The sequence below is a fragment of the Musca vetustissima genome, unplaced genomic scaffold (genome assembly GCF_032173495.1).
Source record: "Musca vetustissima isolate MV318-11 ecotype Yass unplaced genomic scaffold, APGP_CSIRO_Mvet_v1 utg42679, whole genome shotgun sequence".
NCBI classification, from domain to species: domain Eukaryota; kingdom Metazoa; phylum Arthropoda; class Insecta; order Diptera; family Muscidae; genus Musca; species Musca vetustissima.
The window spans coordinates 104,610-124,943 of NW_026876512.1; the positions used below are offsets into that span (position 1 = coordinate 104,610).

Genomic DNA, 20,334 nt, shown 5'->3' on the forward strand with positions numbered 1-20,334 from the left:
TGAGGTTATGTTCTTAAAAAAACTTATTTTTTGAGGTTATGGATTAAAAAAATACAAAGATATTTATCTTCAATAAAAAATACTAAAATATTTTTTGTTTTTAATTTGAATTTAATTTTTCCGGGTTTTATAAGGCATCTGATCGCATTCATTTTTAATATACATGTATATAACCTACAAATTTGAGGTTATATTGACAAAATTTTCATTATTGAAGTTAAAAAAATTATTACAATATGTATGTGCTTATTTTCAAATTTTGAGGTTATGTTGGTATCTTTTTTTCCTTATTTAACCTATATTTTGAGGTTAAGAACATAACCTCAAAATAAAAACCCTTATTTTTTGAGGTTATTAAAGAAACGAAGCTATTTTGCTTCATTAAAAAATACTGAAATAAATTTTTTATACATTCCTAGGTTTATAAAAATGTATTCTACTTGATATTTATGTTTCATTATTATTAAAATTTGAGGTTATGTTACAAACTTTTGCCTTTGTGGAAGTAACATTTTGAGGTTATGTTCTCAAATTAATATTATTGAAATATTAATGTGATCATTTTTAAATTTTGCGATTATATTGGCAAATTTGTCCCTTATTCAATGTATATTTTGAGGTTATGTTGCCAAAATCGCTTATATTTATGAATTGCATTATTTAAAAAAAGAACTAAGATTTTTTTCTTTCTTTAAAAAATAATAAAAAAATATATATTTCTATAATGTTATTCTTCTAATTCATGTTATAAAGATTTATTTAAATTAATATTTATTTAATAGATATATTTAAAGTTTGAGGTTAGGTTATGTTGCCAAAATAGCTATACTTTGATACTACGATTTGTTTCTTCTTTAAACAAATTGTAAAATAATTTTCTTCTATATTTCTAGTTTTATAAAAATCTGACCACATTATTTTTTTTCAAATAATTTTATATATAATCTATAATACTGATTTTTACTAATCAAATTAATTTGCTTGCAATAAAAGTCTTTGTTTTAGTTTAATCGTTAATTGACCTAGCTAAATATATGGCAAAAGAAGAAGTAAAATAAAAACAAAATTTAAATTAAAAAATTATAAACATCGTAAAACTTAGCTTTTATTTTTCAAATAAATATGCAATAAAATAAAAGAAATAATAATAATAATTGTATATATATGATCACAATAAAAATGAGACAGTAAAAACGAGTATTTTTGTTTTTTTTTTTTTAATTCAATTTACATAGATAAAAAATATGAATAAAAAATATTAAATAGAAAAAATTTATTAAATATATAAAATGCATTAAATAAAAATTATCTTAAATAAAAATTCACTTAAATAAATATAACAAGCTAATGAAACACTTGAAATGGAAGTTCGAGTTCTTTTTTGTTTAAATTCTTAAAAAGAAAGGCTGTTAAAATAAATTAAAGCTTTTTTAAAATTTACATTACATGAGAGTAGTTTTTAAATTAAAAAAATAAAATAAATAAATAATTTTGAAGCTCAAAATTCGCTATGCTGATTTCTTTGTAAAACATTGTTAATTTTAAATTTGAGCGGTGAGAAATCGATTTTCTTAAAACGAGGTAATGAACCGAATTTTTTCGTACCCATAACTTGAGCGGTGGCCGTGGATGATAGATCACCGGCAATGCCATTACTTACGGGTGAGGAGGATGATTCCAATTTGGCCGATTGTGTCATTAAATCCTTGGGATTGTTTTTCAAATGTTGCTGTAGCTGTTGTTTGATACGCATCGATTGCTTGGGTGCCAATGTGGCATATTTGTGCAGGAGACGTGTGGCATCTTTGGTTGCCTTGTAACAATTTTCATATTCCAATTCTGCCTCCTCCAAACGGCGTATACCACTTTGTTTGGGGGTGGTGTTGTAATCCTTTTCCATGCGATCCTTATTGGGAGTAGAGTTTGTGGTAGATGGATCCTCTGCCATACTTCCGCCACCACCATTAATCGTATCATCAAATTTAAAATCAATATTTTGCAATAAAGCCAATTGTAGCAATTCCGTTTGTAGCTGCTCCTTCAATTGGACGGCATCGTCATTGAGATCATTGTAGGAAGATTTTTCGGTATTATTGTTGTTATTGTTATTTGTATTGAGCATTAGAGATCTGCGTTTATTGATATTGACGGTGTAAACATTTTCCGAGATTTTTTGAGCATTTTGGGTACGTCGAGGTATGGTGGAGGTACCTCCACCGCTACCTATTGCCGCTGTCGTCTGGTTGGAGGACTTCTTACGCTGATCCATGATTTTCTGGGGCGATGATATGTACAGATTCTCTTTGCGTTCTCGGCGCATTTTGATGTTGACCAAATGTTTAAGACCCAAATGGTGGGATGATTTCTGGAAAAAAGGAAAAATAAAAATATTTTGTCAAGTTCTTATAGAAGTCGTGGATTTTTAAAAATATTTTTTTAAGGTCTAATATGAGAAGATCCTGAGATCTTCTATGAGAAGATCCTGAGATCTTCTATGAGAAGATCCTGAGATCTTCTATGAGAAGATCCTGAGATCTTCTATGAGAAGATCCTGAGATCTTCTATGAGAAGATCCTTAGCTTTTCTATGACAAGATCCTGAGATCTTCTATGAGAAGATCCTGAAATTTTCTATGAGAAGATCCTGAGATATTCTTTGAGAAGATCCGGAGATCTTCTATGAGAAGATCTTGAGATCTTCTATGAGAAGATCTTGAGATCTTTTATGAGAAGATCCGGAGATCTTCTATGAGGATATCCTTAGATCTTCCATGAGAAGATCCTGGAGTCTTCTATGAGAAGATCCTGAGATCTTCTATATAAGATCCTGAGATCTTTGCTAACATCCTCAAATTTCTATGGAAATATCCTGGTCTTTGTTAGTTGCATTTCCGCCCTCTTATATCTAAATATTTAATAAATATTCATTAATCCAACTCACCTCCTTCTCTTCCGATTTATATGCCGTTGGTGGTGTTGTCTGCAACTTCGATGGACTAACGGACCCCCTTTTCATTTTCATTGTATCACAACTATTGGGATAATATGAGGGTACCTTATCATCGATGCTGATTATAGATTTCCTCGGGGTTTGATAATAATTTTCATGTTCCTCAGCAGCTGCCATAACGGCGGGAGAATCTTTTTCCGATGCCGAATCGGTGGGTGTACTTGTACATATTGTCACTGGCATTGGTTGTTCCAATTCTTGGGCTGCCTTAATGGTCAGTAGATTCTCATAGAGATTACCACTGAAATCTTTATTCAGCGGTGGGGTATGCTCATGCGGTTTGAGTATGATACTGGCATTTAATGGTGATCCAACCTGCATATTTTCATAGATATTGCTATCATTAACGGGAATGGGAGTTTTGCGCAGCGGTACCATATCGTAGTCACTTTCTACTTCTTCCTCTTTTTGTTTTTGGGATTTTTTGGCCTTGAGGGGTAGAGGCTTCAGGGGTTCTTCGGCGCCATTTCTTTCGTTATTTAGTTCTTTATTTGGCTCAGAATTCGATGAAGAGGATGATGAGGTGGTGGAACAATATGACCCAGTGGAATAACCCGATGATGTAGATGAGGTTGTCGAGGAGGTGGCAGTATTGGTGGTTTCACGATTTTCAGTCTTTTTATTTTGTATCGGAGCCATAATACAATAACCCGTCAGATCATCTTCGATGACAATTTTATTACGTTTCATTATCTGCAGGGATGGTACCGCACCACTGGCACCCACTAGATTGATGGAGGAGGTATTACATGCAGAGAAATTAAAATTCTGTGGCAATTGTTCGGAAATATTTAAACTTTCCAAGGAACCCGATTTCGATTTCAAGGCATGCAAACGTTTGAGAACAGCACGAGAATTGCAATGGCCAATTGAGGAGTCGTCTAAACTCAAGGAGCTATAATTGTGGACACCATCAACTTCGACAAATTCATGATCCTGCTCCAGTTCATCATTGGATGATGATTGTAGCAGCAACAAAGCTGCAATCTTCTCCTCATCAAAGGTATCCAAAAAGTTGATTTTCGATAAATCGGGACTGGAGAAACTGTTCCGTTTACTTTGGCTAATGGCCATCACTTCGGGACGTTTTAAAATTTCATTGGCATACAAAGGATTACCAAAGTCGTCTTTATCCGTATCACGATGGCCTCCCGCACCCCCTGTGCTACCATTAATAATATCCTCCATGGTACATGCCTGCGACTCACTAACACTTTCCGCACGCTTCGAACGACCCGTACCGAAAATGTTATCCAAAACATTTTTATATTTTTTCTTTTTAGCCAAGTCCACTTCGGGATTTGTATTAGAACGTGGTATATCATTTAGCGACCCGGTCATTTCACTTTCCAGAGTATTGATACGTTTACGATGTGGCGGCAGTGGGGGTAAAGGTGGTGGACAATCCAGATGTTCTTCCATTATGGCATTGATGATACTCTGTGAACATGGTTTCATTTCTTCATAGATACCCGAGGCAATAGAGGCTCGTGAAAGTCTGCGGGATAGGCGTGGTGGTATATTACCTTCAAATATTTCCTCATAGATTTCCGAAGCTCGTGATAAACGACCACCCGACCAATTAAAGCTATTATTTGAAATGGGAATTTGTGGTAGGGGTCCCAAGGCTGCCAGAGCATCTTTAACGGCACTGAAAAGAGTGAAAAACATACATTTGTTGAAAAAAGTTAAATTGTGGTTAGGTACCCAGTGGGAAAATGGAAGGTATGGTAAACGAAGAGGTAATGCATAAACACTATGATTTATACATTCCAGAATTCATTATTGTTAACACGGTCCATGTCCTAGGAAAATAATGCATTCCTTTTGTTTGCCTAAGCGATTCGTAATATAATGCAATCTATATAATGCATTTTGGACAATCTTTTAAGTATACATTATATAATTGATGTATCCCAATGCATTAAATAATTAATACTTTATCATTTGTTTTATAATTCATTCCCCCAGAATACATTAAAATTATGTTCTTTTAATTTGAAATATAATAAAATAATTTATTAATAATAAACATAGTTTATATGTATTTCATAAATATATGTACGTATTCTTAGAATACAAAAACATAAACAAACAAACTCATTGTGAATACATACAAAAACATAAAATGTAATTCATTTTTGGATTATGTTTAAATAAATTCTTATTTCTCGCTACGTTTTTTAGCGAGATGTGTTTTCTTAAACTGCCTTAATTTTATCAAATGGAATGCCTTTTTAACATCCTTCTTATATTCCTTCTCGTCGTATCCTTCCCTCTTTGACACCTCTGCAAAAAATAATATATGTATTAATATGTATATTCTAAAAGTATTTAATGTAGAAAATTTGAACAATTTTACTTACCATACATTAACTTATTTATATTTTCAAAGGACTTAAAAGCCATTTTTCCTTTTATTCCTTCAAAGTTATAGTTCATAATCAATTCTTCGGAAAGTACTCTACATAAGTTTTTTACAACTCCAGAAGGAAACAATATTCTTTCCATGATGGGTATCTGGAAAAAAAGAATTTGTCGTTAATAATCATATTAGCATTTTTTAATATTATTCAATACTTACAAACGAAGCGAAGTCTTCCCCAATTTTTTTCTCAACTTTGTGGAGATCTGCCTCATTTTGTATGGGAAAGTATATTTTTTTCGCATCCTGTGTCAATAGAGTATCTAGTTTTATTTCAATTTTGGTCAGTACATTTATACATGTATCAAATTTATCTGCAAAAGTATGAAATTAAAGTGTTGATTTAAATATATATAAAATTATTTATGATGTAATGTTTATGAAATAAAATACTTACCATTTAGTATTTTAATGTTTTTCTCAATATCTTCTATTCGGGCCAATTCTATAATATAAGAAATATGTTATTTATTTATTAATGTATATATATTTAAAGTATTTTACCTGATTTTTTATTTTCGTCAGTTTGAAGTATTGCGTTCTGGGGTGCAAGAGGTGACACAAATTGTTTTTTTATTATAGACATTTTAAAAGTTTTGGTTTGGTATCAATCTTGAGAATTTAATTCTGTTTATGGAGAATTGGGAGGAATACAAATTTATTTTGGTATGGCAATCGAATTAATTTATATAATATATCATCACAGTTAAACTGTTCAGCAGTTGTGCAAGTGCATCCTTCGCTTAAAAATATTCCAATTTCTAATGATTGCATCGGCTCCGTATAAAAATTTGTGCAATTCAAAATTTTATGTCCAACTATAAAGAGTTTATTTTCGTCATTAGAGAAATGTTTTATTTCTACTGCGAATCCAGATTTAACAAAACAAAATTTATCGGCACTTTTCAAACTTAAATAGAATCCTGGAAGATTTAGAGATGTTATTACTCCTTTTCTATCATATTTTACTGCACTCTCCTCAGTATCGTCTATATAATTATCATGTACAATTTTATTATTTAATTGCTGCAATATATTTCTGGGGCTCTTAACTTGTTGTTTTAAGTGCTGCAAAAAATTTTCAAAGTCGTAGGCTGAAAAACTTCCCAAAAATCCTACTTTTTTTACACACTCCGTAAGATGCAGTAGTGAATGTACATTGTACGAAACATAATGTTCGCCAAATATCACTGGGAAGGATTCGACATAGTATTGTATCATTTGTGATGCTGTGTCTAAATATTTATGATAACTTTGTTCTGCTATCAGAATCCTATATGCACAATGTAATAAGCAAAAATGATAGTAAAAATCGTTGTCAACAATATCTGCCAAAATAACTATTCCAGTGTATAAAACGAACTGCCTAAATTCAGTTGCTTTCCAACGATGTACTTCCTTTAAACCTCTAGGTTTTCTACAAAACTCCCTAGTTATAAATGGGACAAGGGATGCTAATTTGAACGAAATTTCATCTTTTTTGATCTGATTTATTTTAGTTTTAGTTTTGTTACCTAAAAGCAAGATTATAGTTTTTTTTGCAACACCTAAATCAATGAGATGCATAGGATCTAAAGGGAATTGACTTATCATACCAATTCCAATATCCTCTAGTCCTAAAGTCGCATCCATACTTAGTCTATGGAAACTGACATTTTTTCTATCTTTAAAATCTTCATCAGTTCGGGGAGATGCAACTGTCGTACTAAAAACCGTTCTATTTTCTAGTCGCCTACCTATTTGCGTACATTTGCAACATCCCTCTAAGGCATTGTGACCAACGGTTTGACAAAGGAACGCGCGTGCGGGAGCATCACAGATAAAGCTTCTTATTTTTATTGAAATATTTAATTCTCCAAGTTGAAGACCAGTTTCTTTTAAATCATTGAATTCCTTAAGAAAGTCGTGTAAATAACTATTTACACTAAACGGCTTTATGGTTCCTAAATAAATTCCAATTGGAAAAACTTTAGCTCTCGGGTTATCGGCAATTCTTGCCAAAATTGGCCATAGTGCCAAACTAGAAGATTTATAGAGTGGAATTCCATCCACATTTATATCTAAATAAATGTTATCGCAATGTTTTATTATACTTTCGAGTTTTAACAGTTGATTTTTTAGTCCAATGTGCAGATATGAACCAGGTGTCACTGTCCTAAGGGTACATGTTTGGTTTCTAATTAAGGATTTGGATGACACTGGCATATTAACTGACAGACTTTCGGAAGATAAAACTTTTAATAAGTCATCAAAACACTCTCTAGATATATTATGTTTCACTGCCCAATTTGTTAATCTGCGGTCAAAACTTTCTTCTGCTTCTTCTTCTTCGTTTTCTATATTCAAAGTAGGAATTTCTTCTACACAAATATTTTGTTCACTTGCACAAATTAAATTATTTTCATTTGATGCACTTGCACAACGTTTATTTTTATGTGATATTAAACGCCTCCAATGTCGCTTTGAATACATTTTATAAACTTACGTCTTCACTGTCACACAAATGAAACAAAACTAAACAAATTTACAAATTTCAACAATAACGCGACATGAAGTCGCCCGAAAATAACGGGACACAAAAAAAAAAACAAGAAAAAAACTATGAAACTACACATTCCATTATGTATAGATTCTGGAATATAGACGGTAATCAATTTGCAGATTTCGTCAAATGAAATTACCATTTCGCTTCTATTGGGATGAATAATATAATGCATTCCATAACAATAATGTTATAATCATTTTTTTCTCAAATTGCATTCTTTTCTCGAATATTTTAGACAAATTCTGTAATGTAAATCATATAATGCAAGAAATTATTCATTATCAATGTAATGCATTCTCCATTTTCCCACTGGGTAAGAGAGAGGGAGAGAAAAAGAGAGAGAATTAAAAAAAAAAATAAATAAATAAATTGAGGTTAGGGAAGAGATCGAGAGAGAGAGAGAGAAAATGATGATTGTGGTTAGGAATTATTAAAAATAAAATATTTGAGGTTAGGGAGGATAGAGAGAAATTACTATGCTCAGGAATTACTGATCTGATCTGATGGAAGACGCGAATTTTTAAAAATATTTTTTAGGTCTAGTGGAAGGTGTGGATTTTTAAAAATATTTTTTTAGTAGATCCTGAGATGTTCTATAAGAAGATTCTGAAGAAATGACTAAGCTCAGGAATTACTGATCTGATCTTTTAGAAGAGCTATCATCTTGACCACTAAGAGATATTTTCCAGTTCTTAAAAAGCCTTTCGTAGTAATTTTTTTTAGAAAACTGCTAGAAAGATTTTCGGATCTTCTCTCACAAGTCTATTCAGGTCTTCATTAAGGAGATTATAAGAAGGATATTCTGAATATCTATTAGTAGACGTTTCATACATTCAATTTGAAGGCATTTCTGAAGGCCCTAGACAAAATATTCGTTAAAAAATCTAATGTCCTGAAGGTCCTAGACACAATATTCGTAGAAAATCTACCATCCTGAATATCCTGGACAAAACGGACCTTCCTGAAGGTTCCAGAAAAAAAATCGACGGTCCTGAAGGTCCTGGACAAAATACATTTTTTAAAACCTACCTTCCTGGAGGCCCTACACGAAATATTCTTTAAAAATCTACTGTTCTGAAGGTTCTAGACACAATATTTGTAAAATATCTACGCTCCTGAAGGTCCTGGACAAAATATATTTTTTAAAACCTACCTTCCTGAAGATCCTAGACAAAATATTCGTGAAAAATCTACGATCCTGAAGGCCCTAGACAAAATATTCGTTAAAAATCTACGGTCCTGGGGATCCTAGACAAAATATTTTTTTACAAAATCTACGCACCTGATGGTCCTAGACCAAATATTCTTTAAAAAATCTGCACTTCTGAAGTCTTTTTGGCGAGCTGAAGGGAGTCACTGTAGACGAACTGAAGGGAGTCTTTGTAGACGAGCTGAAGGGTGTCTCTGTATACGAGCTGAAGGGAGTCTCTGTAGACGAGCTGAAGGGAGTCTTTGTAGACGAGCTGAAGGGAGTATTTCTAGACGAGCTGAAGGGAGTATTTCTAGACGAGGTGAAGGGAGTATTTTTAGAAACGCTGAAGTTTTTATAGACTATCTGAAGGGTGTGTTTTTAGACGAGCTGAAGGCAATCTTTTTTGACGAGCTGAAGTTAATCTTTTTAGACGAGCTGAAGTGAACCTTTTCAGACGAGCTGAAGGGATTTTTTATAGAGGAGTTGAATAAGAGTCTTTTTAGACGAGATGAAGGAAGTATTTTTAGACGAGCTGAAGGAAGTCTTTTAGGCGACCCAAACGGAATCCATTTAGGTGACCTAAAGGGAGTCTTTTGATACGACCACAAGAGAGTATTTTTAGATGAGTTTAAAGGAATCTTTATTGACGACCTGAAGAGAACTTTATATAGATATGTAATTAATCTTTCTAGAAAAATAATAAAAATCCATTTACAATTTATTTCAAACCAAAAAAATTCCACATTTCAATTTCCAACTTACCTCAATTCACTTTTCGTACCCGCCCTACTGCTGCGGCGTTGTTCAAAGAACACTTGTCTGTATACTTCTAAATTCTTAATCGATTTCTTAATCCATTTCATGTGTTTGCGACAGGTGGCCTCTGTGTCCTCGGCAAAGTAGATAAAACAATCACGACGATTATGGGTCCAGAACAAACCGTACGAAAATTGTTTGGTACGCGAGGTGGCCAAACTGATGCTGACACCAGGCACATTAACCGATACACACAACTGTGTGTCACCTCCTCCTGAGGCTGGCTGCTGCGATTCCATTTCCAAAGATTTTATTGTGATCCTTAGGAAACAGGGCAAACATTTAATGGCTTCGATTTTCACTTCACATCGTGTCCATGCTTTGAATTTCAACGATAATGGGCGTTTATCATAGATATCTAATTTAATATCTGTTAACATCGAAATTTCATTTGATTCCATAATGGCAGGATAATATCAAGTTTAACACAACAACAAGGATTGACTTTTAAAGAGTAGAGGAGTATTAAATTTCTTCGATTTTTTTTCAACAAAAAACAAATAAATTCTTATTAAAAATGACTAACATATTCTTCTACATGTAAAAAAACCTAAGTAACTAAATTTTCTTTCTTTTTCCTTCTGTGCTTCTTGTTCCTCTTGTTCTTATTGTGTTATGTACAACAACAATGGCAAAGAAAAGGACTCTCCCATTACCAAATAAAGGCAATGATGAGAGAGAACGAACAGTGATGCATGTTTTTGATGGGTTATGTGGGAGAGAGAGAGAGGGCAAACAATGGATGGCAAATGAGTAACGGCGTTAAAATAAATGTTACAGGCAAAGGGTTTTTATAGATCCAAAGGAAATATTGCCATAGCAGAAAAGGGAAAAGGCAATAGGAATAGGTAATGGACAATGGGAACAGCAATACTCACATTGTTGTTGTTGTTGTTTCCAATGGTAAAATATCCCCCTCTTTGCTGTTGACTTTAGTAACGATTACCAACTACTTAACTGTTGTCACTCTCTCGAGCTCTCACTAATCAAAATCAGCTGTTTTAGTTTTGGCGCCTTTCAGCGAAGACACCAATAGGGGAAACAATTTGTTGATTCTTTTATTTGTTTTAAATTAAATTCAATTAAAATAATTTAATTATTATAAAATATATTTATTTGGTAAACTGTAAATACAACAACAATGGCAGAAGAGTCATATATGGAAGTGGAGGAGCCAGAGGAGACATTGTAAGTAAGAAGTGTGAAGAAAATTTTATTTTTTGGGATGTGTCTTGGGATTGAAATCATGATTATTTCTACATCTAGGTATGTCCGCAACTTGGATGATGTCAAGGGCATAATCAAACATGCCAAATTGGATGAAAGGAATCTAACGCATATAACACAGGTAATTGTTAATACATTTTGCGACCCAGACGAACTGGAGGGAGATTTTATATACGAGTCTTTATTAGAAGAGTTAAACTGAGTCTTTATAGACGAGCTTATGTCTTAGTCGATTTTATGCGGTCTATATTTTAAGGAGCACCTAATCTGAAATTCCTGATTTTTCAATGATAGAGTAACTTCTGATAATGTGGACCATGCGTCAAATGTGGACCACCCCCCATATCTAATAAAATGCTTGAAATAAGTCAATGCCGCCTTGGTAAATGTTTTCCTAATTAGTGAAAACAAACATCAAACTTGGTTTTTAATAAATAATTGCAATGTTGAAAATTTAGTAGGTGAAAATGTTGCTCTGATTGTAAAAGTGTGATTTAAAAATTTTAAAGCACAATAGTCGAACGATTTTGTAAAATAGTCGAACATTTTGTTTTTCTCGAATATAAAGAGGTTATGTGGTTTTCTTGTTTTCTTTAACAAAAATACACGTTTATCTGTAATTACAATCGGTTATTTTTAAATTTTTATTCATTTTTGAAGCCGATAATTATTTTTAAATAAAAATATTCAATGTCGGGTAATGTGGACCACTATAAAAAAGTGGGACATTTTCATGAGGACGAGTTCGAAACAAAGACGCATTTAATATGCGAGGAGGTATTTATCCTCTGAAAACTTTATATCCGAAATTATAGGTGCCTCGGTTGGATAATGAAGCAAGGACCTTCAAAATACCGCAAATGGGGTGGTACCCTTAAATGGGGGCTATTCTAAAACATGGATCCATATATTTTTGCATTCATTGTTACCCAAGAGTCCAATAAATTGAAATTTATCACAATTAATCCACAACCTACCTTTAACTTACTGATCCTCATTACCCACACACACTGGTCCACATTACCCGCCAAGTTATTTTTATTTGCAGTTTAGAGTTTTTTGAAATATAATGCAATAACATTTTTATGGACAAATATATATAATTTTTGACCTGGAGTATAATTAGCCAACAAATCTACCATGTTGAGAAAACAATTTGTTTTTATTTTTTACCTTTGTTACGCCCACAATATAAAAAAAAGAAAATGGTGGTCCACATTACCCGAAGTTACTCTATATCTCTAATCAAATTATTGTCTCTCCTTTCAGGCCATTTACTATCCATCCGCTGAAATTGTTAGCGACAATCTAAAACTTCTCGAATTGGATGATCACATGATCAAACAAATCCACGAAGGACAATCTTTATACTTCAAAGGTGGTCACAATGAGAAGGTGGTACTGTGTACCGATGAAAAAACCTATGATGTAAAGGCAGCAGAAATTTCCAATAGCCTACTGTTGATACCCGATTTAAAATTTGCCGCCGCCACCAGTACATCACCATTGAAAAGTCCACGTACCGCCAATAATACTTCCCTCGAACGCAGTCTAAACGATAGTGCCGATGACGATTTGTTAATGGAACGTACCTTGGAGCAGAGGAAAATTCTAAAAATATTTCATGAATATTTTGAATGTCGTGAAATACGACCGAAATTTCGTAAAATGGGTGATCTACTACAATTGACACGTTATTCCGGCCCCGAACATGAAGAGGCAATAGATCGTAAATTGTTGTTTACATTCAATCAATTATTGGACACCATACAATGTAGTCGTAAGGAATTTGTTGAGGGTCTAAAACAGTATCGTGCCATAGAATTTGAAGGGTGGATGCGTGTCCTAGAATGTGAATATGAATATCGTATTGTCAACTTGATGGTGGGATTGATTGCAGAAAATTCCTGGCCTCTTGATGAGGTGGAACGTGAAGAGACCATCAATGCTTTGGAGGGTATTGCCCCAAAACAAATTGTTGAGGGCCTCTTTGATGTCTACACTATACCCACAGAGGGGAAGGAAAATCGTTATACTTATAAGGAAGATTTGGTGGCCCGAATTGTGGCACAAAATATTTTACAACCAGGTTTGAAATTTCGGGTGGATGAGTTTTTAAGCACCTGGCAAGAGGCTGTGCCCGAGGGCATGAAATGTGATGTGAGTAAAGAATTATAATTTGAGAATTTTGAAAAATTAAAAATGTATTTTTTTAGGAAAAATATCTAAGAGGTTTGGGTATATTCGATAAGGAAGGTGCGGTGCCTTGTATACGCTCATTGGCGGAAGAAAATTTGCCCCTGAATATACATGATCGCATGAGAATGCTGTTTAAAACAAAACCGAAATGGACTTTGGATGAAATTGAACCTTATATTGAGTAAGTAGAAATGTTTTTGAAGGAGATTTAAAAAACATTTTTTTCAAGACCTATGAATGCGTGGATTTTTTAAAAAATATTTTTTCAAGACCTAGGAAGGCGAGAATTTACAAAATTATTTTTTCGAGGGCTAAGAAGGCGTGGATTTTTTTAAAAATTTTTACATTTTTTTAAGAATATTTTCATTTTCTTTTTGGAATAAAATATTTCATATTTTTCCTTTCTTTTCAGATGCTTCTCCACCCCCATCCTTTCCGTTTCCCAAATTATGGCCAAATATGCCCGTTCATTAATGGAAAATGGTGTTCGTTATTATGTTACTAAACATTAAAGTAACCACTAGGAATTATTTTATTATTACTTTACTACAACAAAAATATCATTATTTACAAAATCAAATTTATTTTTTCTTTTTATTACGTTCAATCAATTATTGGACACCATACAATGTAGTCGTAAGGAATTTGTTGAGGGTCTAAAACAGTATCGTGCCATAGAATTTGAAGGGTGGATGCGTGTCCTAGAATGTGAATATGAATATCGTATTGTCAACTTGATGGTGGGATTGATTGCAGAAAATTCCTGGCCTCTTGATGAGGTGGAACGTGAAGAGACCATCAATGCTTTGGAGGGTATTGCCTCAAAACAAATTGTTGAGGGCCTCTTTGATGTCTACACTATACCCACAGAGGGGAAGGAAAATCGTTATACTTATAAGGAAGATTTGGTGGCCCGAATTGTGGCACAAAATATTTTACAACCAGGTTTGAAATTTCGGGTGGATGAGTTTTTAAGCACCTGGCAAGAGGCTGTGCCCGAGGGCATGAAATGTGATGTGAGTAAAGAATTATAATTTGAGAATTTTGAAAAATTAAAAATGTATTTTTTTAGGAAAAATATCTAAGAGGTTTGGGTATATTCGATAAGGAAGGTGCGGTGCCTTGTATACGCTCATTGGCGGAAGAAAATTTGCCCCTGAATATACATGATCGCATGAGAATGCTGTTTAAAACCAAACCGAAATGGACTTTGGATGAAATTGAACCTTATATTGAGTAAGTAGAAATGTTTTTGAAGGAGATTTAAAAAACATTTTTTTCAAGACCTATGAATGCGTGGATTTTTTAAAAAATATTTTTTCAAGACCTAAGAAGGCGAGAATTTACAAAATTATTTTTTCGAGGGCTAAGAAGGCGTGGATTTTTTTAAAAACTTTTACATTTTTTTAAGAATATTTTCATTTTCTTTTTGGAATAAAATGTTTCATATTTTTCCTTTCTTTTCAGATGCTTCTCCACCCCCATCCTTTCCGTTTCTCAGATTATGGCCAAATATGCCCGCTCATTAATGGAAAATGGTGTTCGTTATTATGTTACTAAACATTAAAGTAACTACTAGGAATTATTTTATTATTACTTTACTACAACAAAAATATTATTATTTACAAAATCAAATTTATTTTTTCTTTTTATTACGCATTTTCTTTGCCTTTTTCATATCCTCAATAGCTTCCTGCATTGCTTTGACAGCTGTATTGGGTTTTTGGTCACTATCTTGTACGGGTCCGGCAGATATATCAGGCACTTGCAAACCACCAGTGGCCGTGGGATATCTAAAGGAAATTTGGTGGAGCAAATTTTTCAATCAATTTAAAATCAAAATATAAACAATTCCATGAACCTACTTGAAACTAAAGCCTCGTGGGAAAATTGGTGTGGCCAATAACGATTTCAATTGTTGCCTTACATTGGCCAGGTGAATGCGATTGCGTCGTTTTTCTATGATAAAGGCATCTTCGTCTTGATCACTGCCACTGGAAAGGAAAAAAAACAATTCAAATTTATTTAAGATTTATAATCAATTTCCCTTCGACTTACGATTCATCATTGTAGCCCTCAATAACCATATCCATTTCTTCGGCTGTCTTCTTCATCCAACCCATTTCACTTTGCACCCGTTTCAATTTCAATTCTTGGCGATCAACTTCCCGGGCCAAATCCACACGTTCTCTAACAGCAGCCAAATAACGTTCCGAGACGGGGAAAAGGGGCAAATCCTCAGCTGCAATTTTAGAATATTTTTTGAAGGTAAGCAATATATTTTGTTTATATAAAAGTAGTTCGTACTTCTCTCTAAAGTTTTATAAAGCTTCACATAATTCTTCACTTCACCGGGTTCCATAAACATCACAGTTATACCATCCTTATTGGCTCTGGCTGTACGACCGGAACGATGGACATAATTTTCACTTGTACGGGGTACCTAAAAAAAACAGAATTTTTAATATGCAATAAATACAATTAACATTAATTTAAAGTAAAGAAAGAACTGAGGTAACAGCCTCTGGACTGGAGACTAGATACGACTTGTTGGTAGCTTAGCCTGTTGTTTTTACCCAATAGGTTTTGAGATTGGTTGTCGTTGGCCTAGTGATCCATTATAGTTGTAAATTATTATCTTACCTGATAATGTATAACATGTTCCACATTGGGTATATCCAAACCACGAGCCGCAACATCGGTAGCTATCAGCAGGCCACAGGGATTATCACGAAAACGTTCCAAATTCTTAAGACGTTGTTTTTGTATCATATTGGCATGCAAGGGTAAGGGTTCACATTTCAAGAGGCCAAAGAGGTTGGCCAATCTCTTAACACAATCAATGGAATTGCAAAAGACAATGGTACGTCCCGGATGTCTTTGGACAAAATAATACAAATAATAATCCTTTTGTTCCAAGGGGCAAATCAAACGGCATTCCGTCAGATTTTGGGCAGTTTCTAAAGAAGAAGAAAACATATTAAAATTTTCAATCTCATAAATGTTTCCCCATTCACTTACGTTGTGACCTTGTGATATCCACAATTTTGGGTTGTGATATACCCAATTCCTCAATCAGATTTTGGATTTTATCTTCGGCAGTTTGTTTTACAAATTTGGGACGCTTGCCATAGTTACGCTCTAAAAAAAGAAGAAAAAAATTAATAATCATCTCCCTCTCTCCATCTCATTTTGTTATGTGCCCCCTTACTCTGCATATGTTCCGGCAAATCGTGGACCAATGTCAATGTGGCCGAGAAAACAAAATTCTGTCTCGATTGCTTCTTCTGTTCATTGTCATTGATGAGCTTCAAAATTTGTCTCAATTCTTCAAAATGGCCCTTTTCCACCATACGATCTGTTTCGTCAATGACCAAAAAGCTAATATCCTCCAAATGCCTTAAATGTTTATTATCCTGCTGATAAAGTTCCCAAAAACGTCCTGGAGTGGCCACCACAATTTCCGGGCATTTTTTCAAAACACGTTCCTGTTTGGCCACTGCCAAGCCACCAAAAATGGCAGCCACTTTAATGCCTAAAAACAATATTTCAAAATTAATTATTTTTATTCAAGAAAAAAATAAAACCTCCGACCCACCTGTATACTTGGCTGCCGCCTCAATGTGATTTTTAACCTGCACCGCCAATTCACGGGTGGGTGTCAGCACCAAACCATAAAGAGGACTTTGATTTTCATCTTCTTCGCTTTCATTGCCACTTTCTTCATCCACCTCCATGGGCACTTCATATTCATCTCCCTGCGGCAATTCTTCTTCCGCTTCTTGATGTTTGTCCTTGGCCTTTGTTAAAGGTTTTCTTATACCAGTCTTTGAGTTTTTCCTTTTCAATTCCATTATACCCGCCAATAGAGGTATACCAAAAGCCAATGTTTTGCCGCTACCCGTCTCCGCAGCACCGAGAATATCTTTTTTACCCAATATGGCGGCGGGCAATGTTTTCGATTGAATTTCGGTGGGTGATTTGAAACCTTTTTCGGCCAAGGCTTTTAGTATGCAATCGGGGACACCGAGACCATTCCAACCCTGTTAAGAAAAATGGAATTTTTCGTTATTAAAATTAAAACTTCTAGGGCAAAGAAGGACGGAATACCAAATTAAAGCCTCTTCTTTTAAAAATTATATAAAAATATTTTAAAAAGCGGGACCTTCATGTGGGTATAGTCCAAAACATTAACCCATGTATCCTATTTTCAATATTAAACATTCTAGGAGCTTATGGTGTATAAGTCATTGAATGTCAAGGATCATGGTAATTCATATCTTGCAGTATTTTACAATAAATCATGACTGATCTTGCCCTGAAATACATACCACCAAATCATCCATGCTTACAGCATTGCCATCCACCAATGAGGGTGCCTCATTATCATCACTATCATCCTCATCGCTGTCTTTTTCTTCTTCATCCTCTTCATTTTCGTCCTCCTTTGGAGGCCTCAATAACTTGAAACGATCCTCGTTGTATTCCTCCTCCTCATCATCTTCACTTTCCGCCTGCTTGCCTTTCTTGTTTTTGTTCTTTTTATTTTGCTTATTCGCCTTTTTATCATTTTTAGTTTCATTAACCTTTTCGGCAACCCCTTGACCACCCTTCTTGGCCAATTTACGTTCCAGCTTCCTTTGTTCCCTTCTTTCACGGCGTTTTTGCAGCTTCAATGCCAAACGTTCTTTGTATGAAGCCTTTTTGCTTTTCTTGCCACCGACTTCGTTGTCATCATCACTGTCATCCTCGGATTCTGAGAGGGAAGCATCACTATCTTCTTCCTCGTCTTTTTCTTCACCTTCTTTTTTGGGTTTCTTGCTGGCCTTTTTACGTTCCATGCGTTTTTCTTTGCGTGTTGTTTTGGGCTAAAAAGTAGGAATTTTAATTTAAAAATCATTTCCAATGTGTAGTCTCCTCCACCTACCTTTGACATCTCCACCAAATTCGGATCATAGCTCTCCAAAACCTCCAGACCAATTAAACCCTCCAAACCCACACCATCCTCAGAGATAACATTACCTTTTAGTTTGACTTTCTCCCAACTGGCATCATTTTTGTTAATTCTGGGAAGTTTGGCCTTGGGGCCACCCTTCTGTTTATTCTGGACCATAATAGGGTTCTTCTTGCTTCCTTTTTCCTTAAGAAATTGTTTTATTTCTGTTGAATTAATAAATTAATGCTCCGCTGCATAAAACAATCCCGGCTGCACGTGTTTTTTTGTTTTGTTATGATTGCGTTGAGGGGATCACTAGATCGACTTTGACCATAACTGCGTATCCCTACTCTTGTTGTGTTGAGAGAACTGTCAAACAGAGAGAACAACTCTGCGTAACTGGTGGAGGCTATTTTTCTTCTGTGGCTGTTAAATTTAATTGTAAATTAATTTAAAACCATTATTAGTGGCACGAATTGATCTCCAAGTTAAATATATGTTTCAATATATTTATTAAAATTAAATAAATATTACTTGTGTATAAAATAACAACAAATTAAAATGCAAGAGACTCTTTTACTACTCTATTGTGTTAGAGTGATATGATTAGAACAAATGACAAAATAATGCGCGCCAAAATGTTGTGAAATTCTGCTTTAATCGTTAATGGAGGTCCAGATTTAACTTTTGCTGGCTTTAAACAATACAAATATTTCAAAAAGTATGCTAAGTTAAAGGGAAATGGGTTGGTTATTTGAATTGTATGCCCATGACTTAATTGATTATGAATTTTAAGATGTTTTTATTGTTTTTTTCTTTCCCAGTGACAGTGACGAAGTGAAGAAGCTGTTGCATGTGAATATAATTTTTTGTATAAAAATAAAAAAAAAAAACACAACCGGCAGCAATTATCCGAGATGATGTGTTTGCTGCTGCCGGCCAGAAAAAAGTGAGCCGGATACAGTAAGCTCAGTACAGCGGTTGAGAAATTCATGCGTTGCCATCTGGTCTGAAATTTAGGCCTGGCAAATACAACCCTGTCGAGTGTAGGGATCAAGAGGTAAGATAAAGGAAAAATGATAAATGTCGGAAAATGCGCGAGAATCCCAGAAAAGAGGGAAAATGGCATCTGGCTGCGGGGGTATAAAAGGCATAACGGAGGGGAAAATTCGATCAAATTTATTTGGTGTTTGGTCGAGAGACTATAATTTATAACAAATTTTCAAAACAAAAATCCCCAAGAAAAACAAAAAAATCCCCAAAATTTATTAAGACTTGTGTTTGTTTTTTATTGTTGAGTGCCTTATGCCTGCGAGCGAACAAAATAAAATCTCGCCAACATCCTCATCAACTAAAAAGGCAAGCATTGGCCCCTCCAAGTCGTTGCACGGAGGAGGTCATCCAATTTTTTTTTGGGCTTATTCGGCGAAAAGATTTATGTGGCATGGTTTTAGCCGTAGAATAGTTGGCTGGAAGACGGTTAAGTCCAAAGTGAAGACAGCACGTCAACGCAAGCTTGGACGCAGTTGGCCAATAAATTGATTTGTCTGTCCGTCCAAAATAATCCTGGAAAATAAGTATCTGGAAACCAGGTAACCTTTGTCGAAATTTAAAATTGAGATACGAATGTCCAGAGCCGAGCGCCTGGAAGAAATCTGAAAGTGGAAAGAAAAATGAATTAGTAATCAAAGACCAAATTAAAAACAAGCAAATCACCAAATGACAAAAAATTTAAAAAAACCAAACAAAAATATATTTACTAAATTTTAAGTGTTAGATTAAGTGTGTTATGTGTTAGTATTTAGTGATTAATATCTAAGATTTTAAATTGTGAGAATTTTTAACGCCTAACAAATGCGACAAGTGTAGGGTTACCCCAAATATCTTATTGGAAACTTGCGTTTGCCTATTTTGGGTCCAAATGGTAATCTCCCCAATAACGACTTAAGAGAGCTCTTTAGGTGAGGTAATAATATAATAGAGTG

The 20,334-nt window shown here is 34.2% G+C and overlaps 5 protein-coding genes across 5 annotated transcripts; 2 read left to right on the plus strand and 3 right to left on the minus strand.

The window, feature by feature from the left end:
- Positions 1 to 1,493: 1,493 nt before the first annotated feature.
- LOC133321069 (probable serine/threonine-protein kinase DDB_G0282963) lies at positions 1,494 to 10,388 on the minus strand. Its single transcript, XM_061530170.1, has 4 exons — positions 9,944 to 10,388; positions 3,501 to 4,637; positions 3,001 to 3,380; positions 1,494 to 2,365 (listed from the first exon to the last, which is right to left on the minus strand). Exons 1-4 carry the CDS (start codon positions 10,386 to 10,388, stop codon positions 1,499 to 1,501), a joined length of 2,829 nt encoding a protein of 942 aa, XP_061386154.1. The 3' UTR covers positions 1,494 to 1,498.
- LOC133321079 (uncharacterized) lies at positions 4,712 to 6,909 on the minus strand. Its single transcript, XM_061530179.1, has 5 exons — positions 5,939 to 6,909; positions 5,832 to 5,879; positions 5,594 to 5,748; positions 5,376 to 5,529; positions 4,712 to 5,298 (listed from the first exon to the last, which is right to left on the minus strand). The coding sequence occupies exons 1-5, from the start codon at positions 6,018 to 6,020 to the stop codon at positions 5,174 to 5,176; spliced, it is 564 nt and encodes a 187-aa protein (XP_061386163.1). The 5' UTR covers positions 6,021 to 6,909; the 3' UTR covers positions 4,712 to 5,173.
- Positions 10,389 to 11,128: 740 nt separating the features above from the next.
- On the plus strand, positions 11,129 to 13,925 carry LOC133321070 (sister chromatid cohesion protein DCC1-like). Its single transcript, XM_061530171.1, has 5 exons — positions 11,129 to 11,175; positions 11,254 to 11,335; positions 12,484 to 13,374; positions 13,431 to 13,594; positions 13,826 to 13,925. The coding sequence occupies exons 1-5, from the start codon at positions 11,129 to 11,131 to the stop codon at positions 13,923 to 13,925; spliced, it is 1,284 nt and encodes a 427-aa protein (XP_061386155.1).
- Positions 13,926 to 14,015: 90 nt separating this feature from the next.
- On the plus strand, positions 14,016 to 14,982 carry LOC133321073 (sister chromatid cohesion protein DCC1-like; the record flags this gene model as incomplete). Its single annotated transcript, XM_061530172.1, has 3 exons — positions 14,016 to 14,429; positions 14,486 to 14,649; positions 14,881 to 14,982. Coding segments are annotated over 3 exons (678 nt in total), but the record flags the coding sequence as incomplete, so codon positions are not given.
- Positions 14,983 to 15,033: 51 nt separating this feature from the next.
- LOC133321077 (ATP-dependent RNA helicase ddx24) lies at positions 15,034 to 18,539 on the minus strand. Its single transcript, XM_061530177.1, has 11 exons — positions 18,341 to 18,539; positions 18,020 to 18,281; positions 17,745 to 17,935; positions 17,012 to 17,456; positions 16,625 to 16,948; positions 16,435 to 16,554; positions 16,057 to 16,373; positions 15,721 to 15,856; positions 15,472 to 15,655; positions 15,279 to 15,407; positions 15,034 to 15,206 (listed from the first exon to the last, which is right to left on the minus strand). The coding sequence occupies exons 1-11, from the start codon at positions 18,524 to 18,526 to the stop codon at positions 15,050 to 15,052; spliced, it is 2,451 nt and encodes an 816-aa protein (XP_061386161.1). The 5' UTR covers positions 18,527 to 18,539; the 3' UTR covers positions 15,034 to 15,049.
- Positions 18,540 to 20,334: the final 1,795 nt, after the last annotated feature.